This window comes from Lonchura striata, chromosome Z, assembly GCF_046129695.1.
Source record: "Lonchura striata isolate bLonStr1 chromosome Z, bLonStr1.mat, whole genome shotgun sequence".
Classification (NCBI taxonomy): domain Eukaryota; kingdom Metazoa; phylum Chordata; class Aves; order Passeriformes; family Estrildidae; genus Lonchura; species Lonchura striata.
Genome location: NC_134642.1, coordinates 47,185,015 through 47,206,218, shown reverse-complemented (window position 1 = coordinate 47,206,218; position 21,204 = coordinate 47,185,015). Strand labels below are relative to the sequence as shown.

The window sequence follows — 21,204 nt, the reverse complement described above, 5'->3', positions numbered from 1 at the left end:
ACAACTTGGAAAGCTTCCATTAAAATAGTAAATTACTTCAAACCTTCAAACTAAATGCCTTTTTTTACTAGGGTAGGGAAAAAAGTATCCTTGTACTTTCAGGTGCATGTCCCATGCTCCTGCTTTCCACATGCCAGTTAAATTCTGAATTTATTTAAGATGTACAAGACTTTTTTTTCCTTCCTTTTTTCTCTTTTTTCTTTTCTTTTTTTTTTTTTTTTTAACTTTGGAAGAGGTATAAATTGTCAAATCTGCTTTTATCAGATGTATTATTTACAATGGGAAAAATTAATTCAAGGAAAAGAATGCAATACAAAAATATGCTGTGGACATGAGAGCAAAGCTAAACAGATAAATACTAAATCGCATTAAAGGATGAGTCCTTCATACTTTCAATGAGAGTAACACAATCATGCCTTAGGAAGTAGTCAACAAATAAATCTGTCAGCGGCTCTTTTCCCACAGTTTAATGGGATACACCACATTTTCCTAGTATTTTAAGTGTTTAAGGAAGTGACTTCCAAGAGACTTTGCCTCCCCTGTTCCTAGAGGAATGCATGGAGCAGTATCTTCATTAACAATGCTGTTACAAACCAATTTCTCCACTTTGGCATGCTCTAGTTGGAAAGACTCTTGAAAGACATTAGATTTACATTTGACTTTGTCACAGGAAGCACAACTTAAAGTTCCCGAATGACTGTAACCAAAACAGAGCCATCGTGCTGCCTCAGACCAGTTTGTACAATAAATCTGACACAAATTTGACTATTTCAAAAAAGCAAATTTATCCAGCCATGTTTCATCAAGACTTGAATAGCTGTGATGAATGATTCTCTGTTACTTTTCTTACTAAAAATCTTAACACAAGCCTTATTCTCATAAAGCTTTTGTTAAGTTGAATAATCTTTGTCAGCAAAAGACAAAGGGGAAGGGAAGGGAAGGTCCGGGAAGGGAAGGGAAGGGAAGGGAAGGGAAGGGAAGGGAAGGACTAGGACAAACTCCACTGTAAGCGTGTAAGCGTGCCTTACAGCAGACCGGTCCTCATTCACAAGTTCTTTTATCTTTGATCTTAACTTTGGGATACAATGGTTTTGATTTTTTCAAATTGTGTGTCAAACCTAGAGAGTACATAATTGATTACAGAAATAATTTCTACTATTGAAAATGTGCATAGCAATCTAAAACCAGTATTATAAAAACACCTGGACACAGTCTGATTTATATATATTCACCTCTAATGAACAAAAGAGATTTGATTGATAGAAACTTTCAGATACACTTAAAAATACAAACTAATTTACAGAGTATCTAGAAATATCTCACCAAGAAATGTCTCAATTGTTTAAGGTGTACATGTGTACAGGTGTACAGCATGATTTGGGGGGAGGGGGAGGGAAGAGGCCATGTCACTAGAAACTTCCATATCCTTACCAGTGGTGGGCCTCCCAGGAATATTGTTCCCTGTTTGCCGACAATAATACTTTCATCAGCCATTGCAGGTACATATGCTCCTCCTGCTGTACAGGATCCCATGACTACTGCTATCTATCAGGAAAACAAAAAGCACAAGTTAATGAACTGTCCAACCCTTAAAAATAGCAAAGGCACAAGATATTGTGTATTTAATACAGGTCATTGGACAACACTGCAAGACTATCTTTAAAAAATAAGGAATCTTCCATTTATCTTCCATTTATCTTCCAGTCTATTGAACCATGAGCTTCAGACTACTCTGCTGGAAAACTCATATATGAAGCACCATGAGCTAGGTATGTGATATGTTTGAAGAGACACACATTCTACCATGGAATTTGATTTTAACTCATGAACAGTATAGGTTAAAACCTATAGGTTTCTCCTGGTATTTACACTTAAATCAGGGCTTCAGTTACTGCTTATTGGCGTAACTGCACCATTGTTAACATCCTCTGAAGGGAATTTCTCCCATCTCCTCGTATGGTATTTCAGGTCTTCAACAGATCAACTAATTAATTTTGCCCTTTTGAGATGTGTTGAGCATCTCATTATAGGCTTCAACATGAATAATTTCTGCTTCATCCTTTTGCCTAATTTTGAGATGAACACCTACCCAGTGAACATTTTCTACCTGTAATACCTTGGTGATACTTTTACAAAACTGACTTGACCCCAGATATGATGAATAGTATAACTGTAGACAATCATGGAAGTGAAGTTTTTCAATTTCTCCTTCACAGGATCATCTTCAAAGACCCTTCCAAGACACTTATACAGCAGAAGAAAAGGAATAATCATATGAAAAAGGCAAAAACTTTCTTTCACAACCACACATACACACACATATCACCACTTAAAAAAACCCCAGAAAACAACATTATTTTATGTTAAGCTTGTTTCAAGGTATTTCTAAGGTGACACAATTTAGAAGATAATAGTACATATAAAAGTAAAACTTCTAAATCGCATGTAGCAGGACTACATGAACTATGTCAATCTGCTATGATCAAATCAAACAGCCTTTTCAGCAAACATTTTTCAGGATCTTAAACTATATTCAGAGTCACATGATTAATCTGCAGTACTTCTCTTGTGCATTTAATAAAGAACTCCTGGCAAATTAAAAAATAACATAAGTCTCTAGAAATGGAAGAAATTTGGTGTAAATAAGTTTATTTCATTTTTCCCTCTAGGATTTGTGGTTTTTTTTCTATTCTTAATTTCACCATGCTCACACTGAGAAAATGTGCTTGCATTTTAACTTGGTCGTTAATTTTCCAACATAACAACTGGAAAATATATCTAGTGGAAAAAATAAAACCTACTTGTCAAATGCCCAAATAATGTCCTACCTCCTGATTTAATTTTCTAAATTGCTGTAAAGAAATTCTTGATGTGTTCAATAAAAGTCAATAGTCCTGAGTACACATACACTATTTCATATCCACTGATCCATCCCCCATCATATCCATGCATCATCTAAGTGTGAGAGAGCTCAGGAAGCAGCAAATGAGGAGCTAATCACAGCTTTCTGATTCACACCCATATAGACAACAACGTAATTTAAGCTGTAGTGGGTGAATAACAAATTAGTCACAGGTAAAAGTGGAGGGGGAAATCAAAAGCACTCTCAGCAATTAGAAAATAAAAGAGGGGGAAAAAAACAAGCACTTTAAGGGCCAAATTGAGAAGAACTAATGAACTGATGAAGAGAACTTCAAGCAGGCCAAGCATAGAACATCAGGTAGCAAAATAACAATATCCAGACTCCCATCTCAGAAGAATTAACCGGAGTGGACATCAGAGAGAACATAATTTCCTAATCCCATTTTCTAAAGAAGCATGTTCTCAAGACAGCAAAGATGGTTCTAGCTACTATAATACGTTAGCACAGGATCAATAATAGATTTACAAATATTAACAGTGCCTCTTTGAAATAAAAGAAAGCAGATACCTCTCCCAAACAAAATACACTCTTATCACATCCTTTAAATAAAGGAAGTGCTTCAGTAAAACATTTTTCTCAGTTTTCCATAAATATTTAAAGAAAGGTAAACATTCATCAGTGTCATACTTGGAAAATTTAACTTTCATCAGTGTCATAACATACAGCAATGTATTTTATTAAAAGACAATTCTTTCTTATATTGAATTCTTATTGTATATTAATACAATTACTCCTAATACAACACCATATGGTAATTCAAAGAATAACAAATTCAACTTTTTGATGCAACTTTACAAGTATGTAAAATACATTTCAAGATATGCTGGAAACAAAAGCATGACTGTAGTGTCAAGCTTCTCTAGAAAGGTCCTGCCCAACATCAGTAACTTCAGCCTTGCAAGCTGGGTATACATGTCTATCTTTGACATAATATCTAAAAATCATTACTCCCAAAGCAGATCATGACTGAAGGCTCTAGGAAAAAGAAGAATTTCCAAATTTCTCCAAAAAAGATAATTCAGCAAAACATCATTCCTTTGCCAATTGCTGTTCCATAAAAACACTAGGACCAATCTACCAGGGAGTCTTACATGACTACAAACTATATTTTTCTCCTAAGTATTTTTGTTCTAGCTAAACACTGCTTTTCTCTGGAGACCTACCTAATCATTACAGTTGGTCCATTTCTACTGCTGGAAAGAACTGCAGAAGTAAATCATGTCATACTTCCTAAAGAGAAGCGCATTACTGGACTCTTCATCCTCGGATTTTTATAGAGGCAATGGATCACCAGATTCTTTGGAAAAGTAAAAGACAGTTGAAGATTTGAACTCTTACTTGCTTCCAAAATGTACCAAAAATGTATCAAGGTAACACAGATAGTTTCCTCAAAAATCCTGTAGAGTCAGTATCTGTCATGTAAGGAGTCAGACTGAATACTGTATCCTTGACTGGTGCATCTGCTTCACCCTGAAAGTATTGGCTTCTACCACCTCCTTCCCCTAGAAAAAATACCCTACCCAAGGCCCCATTGGAGTCTCTTGTGTGAGTGGTTGGAATCATGTCCCCCTGAGCCTCAGGGCAGAAGAATCAGTAACAATGGTCTCCCAAGGGTTTTTTTCCTTCTGAAAAGAATACTGGGTAATGGTATTATGGTGGGATTTGTGTCATAGTACTGCCATGGGCTCTGGCTGTGTGACAGCCCAGCCTCAGACAACACAGGGTGAAATAACTGCTGTGATATGTAACTTGGGAGAGCCTCAGGGCACATTGCAGGCACCACAAATTAAACTATATACCAGCCCTTTGCTAGGATAATGACCAACTTTTTCAGGGTTTCAAAGTAGAGAACTTGTTTTTCTTGAAAATAAACATTGTCATCACAAGTTCCACAGTATGTGTGACCTGTTTCTCACTCAGAATAGATTTTGCTATTTTCATGGTATAGAAACCAGAAGCTGAATAAATTTTTATATTCTACATTCCTCAGCTCTTACTGCAATTAGCTATAATCTGTCAGGATTGTACAGGTCACAGGTCTAAAAGAGAACCTGGATTTATGATCATAACTTCTTTTTGTGCTGACCTCTTGCAGATGCCCATAAATAATGTAGGTTTCATACAACATCTTTATTTCTTCTATTAATTTACTATTTTGTTTGAAGGTTATATATACTTTCCCCTGGTAAACAGAAAAAAGTCTGCAGTTCAAATGAATTTTGCTGTACCTCAGTGCTAATTAAGGAAGCTGTCCTGCTCTCCCTTTTGATCAAAGGAAAAAAAATACTAGTTCCGAGGACTAGTTCTCAGAGCTGGTAGTTCTAAGAAGTTCCATACAATTTGCCCTTTTTGACTTGTTTTAAGGACTGTTGGTGCAGTCTATCTCCTTTATGCTAAAAAAAATACAGTAAGACCAGGAAAAGAAGATGAACTAGGACCATCAAAGGTGTGGAACACTGCAGGAACAGCAGCTAAATTAGCTTGAATTTTTTCGTCTGCAAAAGGGAGTATAGGAGGTATATAGGTATACCTTTTGCAGGTATATATATACCTGCAAAAGGCAGGCATAAGAGAGGACTACAAAACCATACAAAGATGCGAGAGGTGACTGAGTAGACAGCAACTCTGTAGGTATTACCAGTTTGCTTTTATGTAGTCTTCCTTTGTTTACAGTAGGTTAACTTCTAAGATCATAGATTTTTCCAGCTTCCCTGACAGCTTCTCACAGGTCCCTGCTAACAATTTCTTTCAAGTCTTTATTCTGTTACCTGTCTTTCTCAACTCCATTGGGACCATACATCCTACCCTCCACTGTCACTGCAGGCATAGCTGCCCATCAGCAATCCTCAAATATTTTACATTCTTCATGAATAATAGATTCAGCAAAACATGTGGTTTTGCTTCCCTAGCACACCACCTGCATCAAAAAACTGATCCCTATGTATTACTGCATGAACCATGACACAAACCCAAAACTGCATGAAACATGACACAAACTTCTAAATCTAGGAACACTGACTAACAGTAATTCTAAGCATCATTAAAGCATTAGAAAATAACCTTATTATTAGGGCCATTTCAGCATAAAGCACATCATGGTATAAAATGGATTTATAAATATACACATACCCCTGTTAGTGGAATATATGTCTCATATATTAGCCATCCTCAAAGGAGTCTTCACCTTTGCAGTGCTGATGCAGAACTGTTCCAAGAGATCTTCTAGTGCTTTCTCAAATGGCCCTACATACCACATTCCCAAGCCCATTTCCTTCCTACTCCCAGACAGGAGCATGTAGGTCAAATCATTAACTCTACGACTAAGAAAGTAGACAGTTTCTTCAAAACTATAATGAATTCTTGTGGACAGTTACTGTGTATATAGTGCTTCCAAGTTCCAGACTGGGCCACCAGGTTAGCATAATACAATGCCATCAGAAACAGAACATGGGCACAAGCTTTGAAAAGAGGTAAGGCATAAAAACTATTTAGTACATTTAATTCTTAAATAAAAGCAAATTACCTGTGGAATTCCTTGTGAGGACATGACTGCTTGATTGTAGAAAATACGGCCAAAATGATCTCGATCTGGAAATACTTCTGCTTGCCGAGGTAAATTTGCTCCTCCAGAATCAACTAGAATGGATCAAATTATATTAGCATTTTTTGAACAGTGTTACATACTTGTTGGTAAAGCATGTTACATAAAATATACAGCAATTACTATCACTAATACTGTATATATTTCCATGAATGTAGGTATAATAGCACATTCTTTTTGGAAAAATAAAAAAGAAAAACATCAAACACCCCTGTCCAAAACATCCATCCCAATGATTTTCATGGAAAATAAACTCAGATGTGCTTAAACTAACTCCCTAAACAAACTTTTAATCTCATCTTGCTACAAAATATTTAAACCAAGAACACTTTTAATGTACACTTTTAACTCAACAATACTTTTGCAATTCTGTCACAAGCTCCAGAAAAAGGCAGAGCTAATCACCACTGAGTTCAAAAGGTGCTGCCTCTGTTTTTTCATAGCTTGATTAAACTTCACAACAAAGACATTAAACTACCTTTAGGATGATTCATTTACTATGTGCACTTGCCTCAGGATACACCCTCCTGCTTACAGGTCTTCAACAGCAGCTACCTCTCTGCTCCCAATTAATGAAAATACAGCCTGTCATGAGAGGCATCCAAAGAAGAACAGAAGACTATGAGAAACTCCACATGGAGACAAAGCATCTCTGAGAACTCGGGCTCCTGGTAATTCATTTTTACATACAACCATCAGTCTGTATGCACACTCTCATTTTACATGACTGTGGCCGAAACAAAACGTCCACACCAGTCACTGACTCAGTGACAAATAGCACCAGGTGTCCACATGAGAATTAGCACCTAAGCAGCTGTTATCACTGCTGGAAAAGGCAGTTCAAACAACTTGAAAATTACAAAGTCAGCACAGTGCTGACTGACTACAAAGTGCTCCCTCTTATCACACTGCTCAAACCAAGTGGAACATGCCCAGGTACAGAAACTGCAACAGTAAAGTAACTCACCAGGCATGAATGACATTGTTCATGCAAGGATTATACCTCCAAAGATGGAAAACCCCTAAACTTTTCTTTCAAAGGCATAGCTGTGTCCCACAGTTCCTCATTCCGTAAGATCTTAAAACAATAGAATCATCCACAGTAGCTCACCAATACCCACTAAAAAAGACTTCTCTGAACAGACAGAATTTGCTGGTAACTCAGATGAAAAGAATTGTAACTGCTGTTTTGCAAACAGCAAAGCTAAGTTCCTTCTGTTTTTTTTTTAAGATAAAATTTAGTCCTCCTCTTCCTTCCAGGACTCTTTCTATGGCAATTCTACAAAATGTACACCCACATTGTCACTGTATCCATCTCACCAACAGTTTCAAGTTCACACTTCTCCTAATCCTTCTATTGGTCTTATTCACATGTTTGATTTATCACCAGGGCAAGAAACTTCAAGCACTTGGGCTGGCCAGGATCTGTACTTATGTTGACTATTTAACTAGTACAGGCAGCCAGGCTGGCAAACAGTTGATATTTAAGTTGTTAAACTAAGCTGAACAAACAAGGCATAACCTGCCCTATATTTTAAAATGCAGTAGAAAGTCTTCCTCCTCTGATGCTGACATACACAAAATCCACAGAAATACACACTTACAACTCTCTGTCAAAGCTGACTGAAACTGGCTAATAGGCTCAAAAGTCATTAGACTGGGAATTCAGGCTGAAAGGAAGACATTGACAGAAACCTCTTGTATTTGTATAAAACCAGGATAAGAAAACACTACCAGTAATACATTACAGATATCTATTACTCTGTTCATCTTTTATAATAAAAGCCTATGTAAGTAAAACTTACATGAAGGTTTGGCTAAATACTGAATAATAAGCTAATCTCAAAATGTAAAATAAAATACAATTAAATTTCTGCTTTAAAAAAATTCATCCCAAATCCTAAAAATGTATTGATCCAAACTATTTTTGACAATTTTATTTCCTCAATATGTTTTCTCATGCAGATACATCCTCCACCAGAACGTACTTTTTTTTTTTTTTTTAACTGTAATTTGAATTGACTGGATGAGTGTACAGGAAATATTGCTTATCCATGACAGAAAGAAGTGATATAGTGTTAACAGTTGCATCTGTATTTTACAAACCCAATCCTACAGCAGGAGTGCACACACCCTCCAGTTAAGATGTGCCAACCCTCTGTACAGATAATACAGTACTGATGAAAATATATTTGAATAGGTGTGCCTTAAATACACTCCTGGTTAGTCAGATCTGCAGAAAAATCAGCTGCCCATAACACTGGACCTTGGCTATTTCTGCAGTGGGACTTACCCAAATAAAGGCAAGGGAGATGATTTTGCATGGCAATTTCTTGAGCACGTAAATGTTTCTTAACAGTGATGGGATAATAAGTACCACCTTTGACAGTTGCATCATTAGCAACAATCAAGCATTCTGTCCTAAAAATAAAAAAATTTTACGAGTGAGAAAAGTATTTCTAATGAGTAAATATGTATGTCGGTTAAGAACTGCAACATGTCAAGGAGTTGTGAAGCCCTGATGCTCTAAGAGTTCTTCTCACCTGCATTCGCTGAGGGGCACATTGTAGCAGCAGCCTCGGTACTATAATGTCCTGTTCCATTATTTTAGGGAGTAAAATAATCCTGCATAGCACCATAATTAACTTCAATAACAGTTTTGGAGGTACTTTGAGTAAGCAAAACTAAATTTTAGGAGAAAATATCACCCTATTTTTTTAAAATAGCTTTCCAGATGCACTAATCTCTTTCCTTCATTGGAGACCTGAAACTGCATATATGTTTTGTTTAGCTAATGGCACTAAGTAAAAATCCCCAACAAATAAAAAACAAACCAAAAACCCTCACTTCCTTTTAGCTATGATCAAACAAATTGAGATACTGACTTTGTTGATTTTTTGAGTGTCTGAAACAAAACACTAAAAATGCTAACATCCTAATACTGGAAACTAAACAAAATTATACTTTCTTCCTTTTCGTATCATAAACAATGTAGATGACTGGAATCTCTCACCCAGATACTCGTCCAATGCCTGTGATAATGCCTCCTGCAGGTACTTCTTCATTACCATACAACTGGTAACCAGCAAACTGGGAGAACTCCAAAAATGGAGATCTGAATAATGACAATGAAACAAAACAGTAAAAAATTACTAGTTCTATCTGCCATTGAATCTTACTTAAAAGGTTAAATTTTAGAAGATTTTTTTTTTTAAAAGAGATCAGTATTCCAAAGAACGCTTCTGTAAAATTTCAATTGTGTTAGTGTTTATCATGTTAGTGTTTATGGAAGCTAAAGAGAAAAGAAGGCTGTTGCAATATTTACCTGCAAGAGACAACCTGAAATGTTTAGGAAAAAAAAATAAAAAAATAAGTACCTACCCAGGATCAATAAGCCTGTCAATTCTCTCTCTGGGTAACAGCTTTCCTCTTGATGTATGAAGCTTACGAGCTTTTTCTCCACCTCCTGTGATACAACAGTAAATTGTCACATTTTCTATAGACGCAGATAAGATAAATCGTCAGTTATATTAAAATTTTAAATGGAAACGCTGATGAGTCCCCAGTTTTTGAAGTATGAACCTTAATAATAAATTTAATAAATAATCGTTTCCACTTCAAACAGATTTAAGGTATTGATAAAAAGGCTTGTTTTTCTAGAACCTAATTTATTTCCCACCTCATTTTTTACAGTTAAGTCTTCAGGTAAAGATTTTAATAAACATAGTTGTCTGAAACTTTCCCCCACTGCTTGGCAATTACAGAGCAAGCGCAGAAAACACAAATATGTAGAAAGCACATCAGTAGAGCTACAGGAAATACTAATCCCTAGAACTCATTCATAATAGCTATGCTGAATGCAATCTTGAATGACCCAGCACCATCTGGATTAATTTCCTTAGACCATGCCAAAACTGTAAGCAGAATTCAGACATACAGCATTTAATATCAAGTTTATATTTGTTTCATTTCAACCCTTCACTAGAGGTCATCCGAAATCTTTTGCTCTCTTGAGCTTTGTGTCATTCAATATTTCAAGATTTGTTGACACACCTCAGCCTCTTTATAACAACAGCTTATACAAACACTGTCTCTCTGTGTAGACAGATTACTGATCCGCCTCATCACTCTAAAATTGTCCCCCTGTCCAAAATAAAGAAGGTGTATTTTGCTAACATTTCTCCTGAGACTCCAGGATCTCTCTGTCAGCTGAGCATCACTGAAACAGAGCTTCTAAACCTCCCTTGAAGTCCTTTCTCTTACCTCCTTCCTTGATCACTACACACGTAATTTTATACCTGTCAGGCATGCCAGAAAGCCTACAATTTATTTTCAATTCAGTCAGTTCATTCGGTCTATATATCCAGCTTAAGCCTAAATCTTGTAAATTCTTTCTGTACAAATTTCTTAAAAAACAGCCTCTCTTATCCACCCTCACAGATACTACTCTAATCCATGTTTTCAACATCTCATATCATAACTACACTGATCTCTGAAGTCTTTCATTTACACTGTGTGATGCTGCAAAAATAATTTCCATCCTGAGACTCTTGTCATCTCTGTGCATCACAAATACTTGTGATCCACAAATCCCATGCCCTGTAGCCATTCCATTGAACATTGCTCTTCCAACATCAAGACACTCTACCCTGCACTAATCTCCATTCTAAGAAGTACTGTCCTTAACAATGAAACAAACTCAGAGGCATTTAATTTGAAATCTCTTCTTAATTTCTCCTTTACAATAATGCCTACACCACTGTGACTGCTGATGTCCTATGATCAGTCATGGAGATTAAAGGCATTTCACCTACTTCCTGTGCTTCCTGTCAGAAAACTACCTGTTGTAAAGGGGTAGGGACCACTTCCTGTTGAACAGCTGGGCATTACTCAGTAGAATGGGACATGGGTTCAGAAAAACCCTTCACACTGAATAACAGCTAACAAATGAAGCATTCATTGTGAAGACCTCAAATAGAAGAACTCATCCTCTGACAGACTGCTTTTACAGTGAAATCTAAAGATGTTGCACATATCCTTCAGACGTATTCAATAGAGGTACCTAATTTTTCTTAGATACTTAAATTATATGTAAAGCAATTTCAATCAATCTCACTCAAAACTGTGTATTAACATCCTGGTAGAGGCTGCTCAGATGAAGGAAAGATGAACACTGTGGTCTTGTCCTGTCATTGCACAACAGACAAGAACAGACAAATAAGCAGCAAGGAAGAAGGCCAGAATTATTAGTTCATGAGACACACATCATTAGTTCATTAATTACTGAACAGTTTCTGCACCCATAAAAGACAGAGGCAACCCATGGGTTTTAACATCTCCTCAGGAAACTCTGACTCCTGTTTCATAGCAAGAAAGAAAAAGCACTGAGCACAAAATCTTAACTGTGCTCCATTCCAAAGTTGTAAAAGAAAATGCATTATATAAGAAACAGCATATAAAGTGACAAAACCAGTATCATGACAGTCACAAAAAGGGCACAGTTAAAGCTACATGCTCAGCCTCTAGCAGTGTAATTAAGCATTCATTAAATGTTTTCATTTTATTTTTTTTATTTCATTTTATTGTTTCCATTAATTATAGTAAACTGCAATATTATTCAGATAGTCTTACAAATCAAAAAGAAGAAACACAAATTTTAATCTATTAAACTACTACAGACCTTCTTTCTCCTTGCCAGCCCAACTACAACTAGAAAATTGGAAAAGATCAACCAATAAAAGGAGGACAAAGGAGAATCCCCATCCTTTATTGGATGCATGGGGAAATATAGGGACAGAGGACGAGAAAAAGGCAGAGGTACTCAATATCTGTTTTGATTCAGTCTTAACCCAGCCCACTAAATTGGAAGATAGGGACAGGGAGCAAACTGAAGCTCCCTTAATCCAAGGGGAACTGGTTAGTGACCTGCTACACTACTTATACACACAAAAGTTTATGGGGGCAGATATAATCCACCCAAGGGTGGTGAGTGAACTGGTGAAAGCTCTCACAGAGGCACTTTCCAATATTTACCAGCAGGTGTGACTAAATAGGGAGGTCCCAGGTGACTGGAAGTTAGACAGCGTGACACCCACCTGCAAGAAGGGTTGGAGAGGCAATCCAGGGTACTACAGGCCTATCACTCTGACAGTGGTGTCAGGGAAGGACATAGAGCAGATCATGTTGAGTACCATTATGCAGCATATACAGGACAACCAGGGGATCAGGCCCAGCCAGCAAAGGTTTAGGAAGGTAGGTGCTGCTTGACCAACCTGATCTCCTTCTATAACAGGATGACCCACTTACTGGATGAAAGAAAGGCTGTGGATGTTGTCTCTGTGAACTCTGCCAAAGCTTTTGATACCATATTCCACAGCTTTCTCCTGGAGAAACTGGTTGTTGATGGCTTGGATTGGTGCACTCTTGGCTGGGTAAAAGGCTCTGTCTGGACAGAGCTGGGCCAGAGAGTGGAGGTGACTAGAGTTACACCCAGCTCATGGGTGGTAACTAGTGGGGTTCCCCAGGGCTTGGTTTGGGGTCCAGTCCTGTTTAGTAAGTTTAACAACAATCTGGACAGAAGATTGAGTGCACCCTCAGTAAGTTCCCAGACAACAGCAGGTTGGATGGGAGTGTTGACCTGCTGCTGGGCAGGAAGGCTCTGCAGATGGATCTGGACAGGCTGGATCAATGGGCAAGGCCAACTCCTTGAGGTTCAACAAAGCCAAGTGCCAGGTTATTATTCTAAAATCTAGACTATCATACTTACCTAACCTGATTTTTTCTGCTTGTTCTTGTAGCTCAGTTACCAGTGCTTTCATTCGTTCATAGTTCTCCTAAGTGGGGAACAAAACAGAATTTTAAATTCAACCAAGGGTGACTATATTAAAATTTTTAATAAACCAACATAAGAAGTACAAGACTCATTTATCTTCCAAATCTAATTTTACCTTACTAAACATTGTCTCTGTATTGTCTTTAAAGTAGTAACATTTCTACCTATGTACTGGCTTCTCTTAGACATCCCAAAGCATTCAATAAAAATGCTTTACAAAAAATCTTATTGTGTTAGGATAGTAAAAGATAAGTTCTGAATTTAATAAACAAAAATAGAACTAGTCACCACAGAGGTGAATTGCTGTTTCTTAGATTTTGTTTATCTTTGGCATAGGTTGTTCGCATTTTAAATCTAATTTTGTAAATCCACAGATTTTAATTAAGTGTTCTTGCACCAAGGAATGAAAGACCTAGGCCAAACAGATTTTGTAAGCACTTTTTAGAATCTTGTTGTTTAGGCTGAACAAGAAGATAAAACAAAAGTTGGTTTTGTTTTCATTTGGTTTGGTTGTGTTTATTTTTTTTTTGGGTTTTTTTTTTAAACTGGTGTAATTGCTATTATACTTCTAGAAAAACAAAGATTCATAATCTGAATATGAGTGAATCAGTACTGAGCTCATAATTTCCATCCAAATTATCCAAAACACGGTGCACACATTACAGCAGATTGAGGTATTTTTACAGTTTCTTAGGAATTTAAAGGTATTAGTCAAGCTTAATTTGTTGGGTTTTTTTGCAGACACATTAAGAATGTTACTACCTTTTTGAGAAGTGCAACTGCAATAAAAGAACATGCTGCACAAAAAGATCTTATTACCCTGTCTAATTCTCACTTATATGATGTTTGAGCCTACTTTGACAGAAAAAAGACCAGCTGGTAATTCTATGTTCATATATACTTGAACTCTCAGACTTAAGGTTTCCCTTAAGGAGAAGCTGCAAATGTTGCAGCTTCACTTAAGTCACTGAAAGGCAGAAACACAAAGCAGAAATAAAATAAAAACATGTACAGATTCAGCTCACATTTGAAGTGCTTTGGCTGTAGAGTGACTTTCAAAACAACATATTTTTTTGCCTTTGTATTTGCCACAAATAGATTAAACATACTCTCTTGAAATAAAAATGTATCTTGTAATTCCATACTTTTAAAAGTCTGCAGTTGTCACAACACCCAATATTACTTTGTATCAGTGCTCAGCTTGTCTAGGTGGGTCTTTTGTACCTTTACACATCAAAATTTTTTCCTGTTTTTCCTTGTTCAGCCAGTCTTTTTTCTCTAAACACATTCACCTTTTGCACACAATACTGTGCTTAGAAACTCACCTTTAACATAGGAAAAAAACTAAAATGGCAGAGGATATTAACAGAAGAAGAGTAATCACAGTCATAGACTTTTTAATTAGATTTTGACTCACTGTAGCTAGTTTAACTACTCCATGTAAAAACTTCGAAAGGATTTTTTTAAAAAAAATACTGCACAAAAACATCTGGGTTGCTTAAATTCACTTAACTTCTATCATGATCTTTCATGCCTTAAACCAGAATAAAACACTGTTATACTTCACCAAAAAGAAGTAAGGATGTTTTAAAATAATTCTGAATACACCAAGAAAAGACCACTCTCATAAATAAATGCGCTAGTTCTATGATGTATTTGTGGGCTTTTCATTATTGTGATTAAAAAATGAAAAAAAGGTCAGTGAATTGGCATCAAGCTCTTTCTGGAAACTGGTCCTTGCACCAGCAAGTTGTGTAAAATTCTGATGTTAATATGAGGATTTCTAGAAATTTCAGTGCAAAATTAAGAGGCAAACCCTAAACACCAATGCAACAGTTACTGCACAAGTACATGAATTACTACTACATCACCAAAGTGTATGTAACAGCTAGTACCCGGAATCTTCAAAGAGACTTTATTTCATTTTCCAGAATTTAGACTCACTCACCTTTGAATTACATTTTTGACCATTTGGCTTAAGAGACAGTTTGCATCATCAAGGCCAGCCTGTCTAGTTGAATTCACAGCCAGAAAGGTAAACAATGGCCAAAGAAGGCAAGACTCTCATCACCTATCATAATGTCTTCTTGTGTTTGCACTGTTATTCCTTGTAATGCTTCTCTTTTTTTCAGATGGTGAAGTGCCTCACAGCAGGGACCTCAGCTCTTTGTGTTTGTAAAGCAGTGCCTGCACTTAGTGTTCCATAAATTATTTCTACCAGATACTAACACTATTAGCTATTTTACCAAGCCTTGCTTTTCTTTTGAGATTGAAAGGCATCCAGAGATAAGGGTGAATCTGGGGGCAGCTCAGATGAGTGAACACATTTATTAAAATACTATCATATTTTGGTTCACAAAATATGAATGTGTACACATATATACACACTTCACAAGCTTTGTATGTATATATATATATATATATATATATATATATATATATAATATAAACACACATATATATGTATGCATACAGACAAATTCAGAGATTACACAGAAGCTTCAGTTGCCTAATTTCTGTCCCAAATTTATTTTCTGCAAAACAAAGCACAGAATCAAACACAGAACCAATGTATCTATCTCAGTAAGATTACATGCTGCTGCTTCACAGTTTGATATTTTACATGAACAAATATGAAAACAAACACACGCTCTCCTATCAGCCTTGATCCATACCTAAAGCCATGTTTTTTTCAGCCTAACTGTAAATACGATTTTTAATATGATGATGTTAATAATGCCCCATCAAAAATAAATGTATTTATACCAGATAGAAGTACTACTCTCTCTTCGTAAAGACAACTGGAATTGCACCTAGCTCTCCTCCTCAAATATGATATTTTTGGAGGTAAGCCCATGACTCTGTACAGCTATTCCATCCGTTTTAAACTCGGGAATCAATTTGCAAATACAAGGAAACATCCAACTTTGGAATCATCAGGCTCCATTATCCGCTGTCTACAAACTCCGCCTGCACTTCACCGGCATGGCGTCGATCAGCCTGAAACGCGGCAGGAGCCTGCATCCTGACTTTAAAGTGCAGAAATATCCACGGCGAGCCAGACGGCTTTAGCCACGCGGTGTCTGCGGGCTCAGCCGCAGGCACGGAAGGCCCGGGCGCTCGGGGAGCGGGGCCGGGCCCGGCGCTGCCCCCGCCGCGCCGCAGGGCGGGGCCGGCACCGGAGCTCGCACGTCCCGCCCGCGGGGCCGTGCCCGCGGGGCCGTGCCCGCGGGGCCGTGCCCGCGGGGCCGTGCCCGCGGGGCCGTGCCCGCGGGGCCGTGCCCGCGGGGCCGTGCCCGCGGGGCCGTGCCCGCGGGGCCGTGCCCGCGGCCCGCCGGGCCCTGCCGCCCTACCTGGTAGAGCGCGGAGCTCGCGTCGGGGCGCGACCCCACGGCCGCCGCCGCCTCGCCGCGGTACCCGCGGGCGAGCAGCAGGCGCAGCAGCCCCCGGCAGCGGCCCGGGAGCCGCGGGGCGCCCCGCAGCATGGCCGGGCCGGGCCAGCGAGCCGAGCCGAGCCGAGCCGAGCCGAGCCGAGCCGAGCGGCAGTCCCAGGCCGCCGCCGCCACTCCTCCCAGCGCAGCCAATGGGCACAGCGGGGCCGGGCCGGCCGCGGGGGCCCTGCCCGGGGCCCCGGACGGGCTACAACAGAACGCCCTTCGGAAGAATTGCTGAGTGCCCCGCGTTTCACGCGTTTCGCCCTAGGAAAGCCCTGGCCCTTCTCAGAAACTTGTCATACAGTAATAGGGACAGATCTTTTTCAAACCCAAACCATCTTTGGTCGAGTTTCTCCCTTCCGTGAAAACTTTGCTATTGTTCAGTATTCTAGTTTTACTTAAAGTCAAGGCCCTTATCTTTAGAGGAAGGTAACACCGGGGTATCTGATACCAAGTAAATTAAGCTCTATTCTAAAACAAAATCAGAGAAAAATTACAACGCCCCTGCAAAACGACGCTCAGCCTGTTACTAGCAGGTCTGTGTGCACCCCCAGTCATGCAACCCAAACTTCAGCATATCCTGTAGTTTACACTTGCTAGCTTCATGTACTTACAAGTATTTAAAAATTGCAACCAATACTTAAAGAAACAGAAACACAGGTAAAAGAAAATAATTTATTCACATAATTTACATACAGGACTACTTCCTTTGACACAGAAAGCTTATATGTGATGATACAGGGCATCAGACAACTAAGCAAAGCAGTTTTATGCCACATCTTTATAAAAATGCTACTCATACGTATTGAGATTTCAACTATATTTTCTTACATCCTTCATCATTATAAAACTTCTGTACATAAAACAGAACACAAAATTCTCTTATTTCTATTAAAATTAAATTTGTTCTTAAAAAAAAATTCCTCTAACAAAGTGCATGTAATTTGCTGCAAGGAAAAAGAAAGCATAGCCCCAGTTAACAATGCAGATAAGGCACCATAAATCTTAGTAATGAAGTAGTTGATTTTTTCCCCCTTGTAACATGAATGCAAGCTAAAATGTATGCAACTAAATGTAGAATGATTATCCTCTCAGAAGGTACTCACAGCATTTATTTCATAGCCACCCCCGCAAGAATCTATTTTTAGGCTCTATGAGTGCAATTGATATAAAACATGCCAGACATATCAGGAAGTAAACATGTGCATACTTATTATCTACAAGATATACAATACATAGAATTACATGTATACATTAATCTCTTTCATAATGTTTACAGTAAAACAATATTCCAGATAATCATTTCAAGTTAAACGGATTAGGCAAAGCACAAGATATCATCTGAACAGAAAATGTTGTTGGTATTTTTGAGGGGATATTGGGGGAAGAGGTGGGTTGCTCAGATGCTTTCAAGTTACTTACACTGGGACCACTAGTCCCTTTTCCATCACCTCAAGGAATACTATTGCTAGTGACACTTCACTGGCAGAGCTAATATACCAGTTTGCACTAACATGAGCTTTTTGCTATATTTCTCCTATCTGACAAAAGTTTAAAGGTTCCTTCAGAAGCCTTGCCAATAACTTCTGAAAAGAATAACGAACTTCATGAACTATTTCAAAATTAACTACATATATATATTATTTACCTGCCAAAAAAGGATTACGCGGTCCAAACCTGATGACAGGTTTCTTGAGAACATTAACAATACCATTTAAACATCAGTTTCACCTTTATAGTAAATTGCTTTGCAAAAGTACCTGCAAAATATCAAGTAATGGGAAAAATTTTAAGACTACTCAAGCTCATGCAAGCAGGAGTTTCAGACTAAATATTGGATCTTTTAGCGACCACCTGACTTTAAGAGTGCATAAATGTAATTACCTCACCCAGACAACTTTCTTGAGGAAGCACATAAAAATTTAAACTAAAATCTAAAGCTAAACCAGAATTTCATGGCAAGTTACAGTACAAGCAGACATGCACAAAAGAAGACCCTTTTAATTCAAGAGCTTCAAAGCAGCAAATCCTCAAAAGTGACATTGTATAATGGTTTAAATCCAATCTCTTTGTGCTACTTTGCACAAGGGAAACGAAGAAAGTCAGTAAATATACAAAAAACTACACATAAGGAAAAGAAATTGTACCTATAGCTGTGTTTTCCTATTTAGAAGAAAATTAGCATTTATACTAGGAAACATCAATCTGTTCCTCCAAGTGATAAAAAAGGTTGCAAACCTTTTTTTAGTACATTGTGTTTTTAAGTTTTCAACAAATTCTTAAGGAACCAATCCTATTAGGCTTTTCAGGTTATGATATTTTAAATTACATAGTTAAAAAACTCTTACAAAAATATGTAATTTGGAGATTCAAATAAAAACACCTGCAGTGCTTGACATATATAAGTATGTATTCACTACACCACTTCCAGTATTTGTGTTCTGATCTTCAGATATTACATTATACCCAAAAGGTTCGTTCCTTCTTCTAAAGTAACATACTTCACAAAAAGAAGCAAAGAACTTGAATAGTCAGTACCAAGAAGCATTAAAATGGAGAAGAATATTTGTTGCAAGATTAAACATTATTTCATTGCACTTTTCTGCAGGATAGTCACGCACTCACTATCAGTGTCTAAACAAGTGAAACCATAAGCTGGCAGTCGATAGTCTGGTCCTATGACATCATTGTAGTGGTTTAGACTATGTCAGCATTTTGAAAGTGCCTAGGTTGCTTCAGAAAGAATCCATTTCATTTATAGCATTAATTAACAACATGTGCTAGGGTGAATTTATGATGCAACATATGTTCTGTTGATGCTGGATGTTAAGTGCACCTTTAAGACTGGTTCCAAGAGTGAAGGGGAAGAAAAGTGCAGTTTGTTATCAGAAGCTGCACTTGCTCCTCTGCATTCTCTCTCACAGACTCTGCTGTTTGCAGAACAGACAAGATGGCAGGAGAGAGTTTTCCTTTGCTTTTAGCTAGTTTTTAGCTACCTCAGGCAGAGAAGTTCCCTGTACTGTGGCTTTTCTTTTTTTTGGGAACTGATCACCCTTGCTCTGGACTGAAAACCCTGAAAAACACTGGGAGCTCATGACTGTGGCCCACTGGAGCCCAAGACATGGCATTTTCCAGTGCAGGAAAAACAGAACCGGCTGAGTGAGCTGAGCTACACTCCATGAAAAGGACTCTCTGAATTTGGCATCTCTTCAGAACAGCAAGAGGTTTTATTGTTTAATAATATTCATTTTTTATGCTTGTGAATACTTTGCTTGTTAAATAAACAGGTTCTTTCCACTTTCCTCCAGGGAAATCTTTCCAAACCAGCTGGGAGAGGGGTTGCTTGAATCTGCTATCTAGAGGAACCCCTTTGAAAGTTTCCTCCCAAATTTGCCCTAAACCAAGACAAATACATTGCTTTGGTGCCCAACATGTGGCTCAAGAAAGTGAAAAAAACCTGTACTGATTGCATTTTGGTTGTACTTACTCTGTGTTGAGATAAAGCAATCAGTAGCCATGTTGCTTGAATTCATGTCTCTCTGGGTGGCAGCCTTCACCTGTCTGACCCCTAGGCTGTTTGGAGGTTTTAATACCTTTCTGGTCCCTAGGCTTATTTTCTTATCTGGAGATAGCTCCAGTATTATCCTTAACAGGTAGCTTTTACAGTAGAGGAGCACAGATTTGGGTTGCTATTGTGCTGGACTCGGTGATAATGGTTTATATAGGTACTGGAGCTTGTTCAAGATACGTTTGGTTTATGGTTTCTTTGTCGAACCCTGCATCCCAGTTGCAGCAGCATGTTTTGAGTTTGTTAGAGGAGGAGCAGGAGATGAGGCTTTTTCAGCCCTCACTTTCCATCTTCTCCTTTGAATTTGTTATGTCACTTTTGAAGAATGTTCAGTTTCCCCTGAATGTTAAAGAGATCACTTTCCTGGTACTGGTATATCTGGTACTGTTATTACTGGCTGACATTAAGTGTGGCATAATGAGTATCAGAACAAATTGTAACTTTTAAAATACTCTTTTCTTGTTGCAGTATATTCTGTGATCCTAGGTTTTTATAAAATCCATTTCCTATTCTGAATCATCCACTTCCATAAAGATGTCACTGAAAAAGTATTCTGAGATTTTGGTTGGTTCTCCTTCCTTCTCTTGATCTTTAGCACAGAGAGGTTGCTTCTCAGATGAGCTGTTACTTGGAACCTGATAAAACAAGAAAAGGCTGCTCTTAACAGTCTTCATCAGTATATATATTTAATATATATGCATATGAGCTATTTGTAAGGGTATTTTATTTATGAAGGAAGTTTTGACCAAAGGGGAAAAAAATCAGTTTACTGAAAATGATAAATAAATAGATATCCACGATACAAAAATCAACTTAGTTCCCTTACAAGTTTCCTAAACATGCACA

At 37.9% G+C, this 21,204-nt stretch overlaps 2 protein-coding genes across 3 annotated transcripts in view; both read right to left on the bottom strand.

Moving 5' to 3' along the window:
* MCCC2 (methylcrotonyl-CoA carboxylase subunit 2) overlaps window positions 1–16,856 on the bottom strand; it is a 36,684-nt gene extending 19,828 nt beyond the window's left edge. The window contains exons 1-7 of the mRNA XM_021537142.2: window positions 16,710–16,856; window positions 13,291–13,357; window positions 9,906–9,990; window positions 9,538–9,639; window positions 8,818–8,945; window positions 6,447–6,559; window positions 1,432–1,545 (exon numbers count right to left, since the gene is read on the bottom strand). Of these exons, the coding sequence (XP_021392817.1) occupies window positions 1,432–1,545; window positions 6,447–6,559; window positions 8,818–8,945; window positions 9,538–9,639; window positions 9,906–9,990; window positions 13,291–13,357; window positions 16,710–16,841 (741 nt within the window). The 5' untranslated portion in view covers window positions 16,842–16,856. The remainder of the gene's footprint in view (window positions 1–1,431; window positions 1,546–6,446; window positions 6,560–8,817; window positions 8,946–9,537; window positions 9,640–9,905; window positions 9,991–13,290; window positions 13,358–16,709) is intronic.
* A 595-nt stretch (window positions 16,857–17,451) lies between these two features.
* The window catches only part of BDP1 (BDP1 general transcription factor IIIB subunit), a 52,063-nt gene continuing 48,310 nt past the window's right edge, over window positions 17,452–21,204 (bottom strand). For both annotated transcript variants that reach the window (XM_031507462.2, XM_077789999.1), the window contains exon 42: window positions 17,452–20,993. In XM_031507462.2, the coding sequence (XP_031363322.2) occupies window positions 20,865–20,993 (129 nt within the window). In that variant the 3' untranslated portion in view covers window positions 17,452–20,864. The remainder of the gene's footprint in view (window positions 20,994–21,204) is intronic.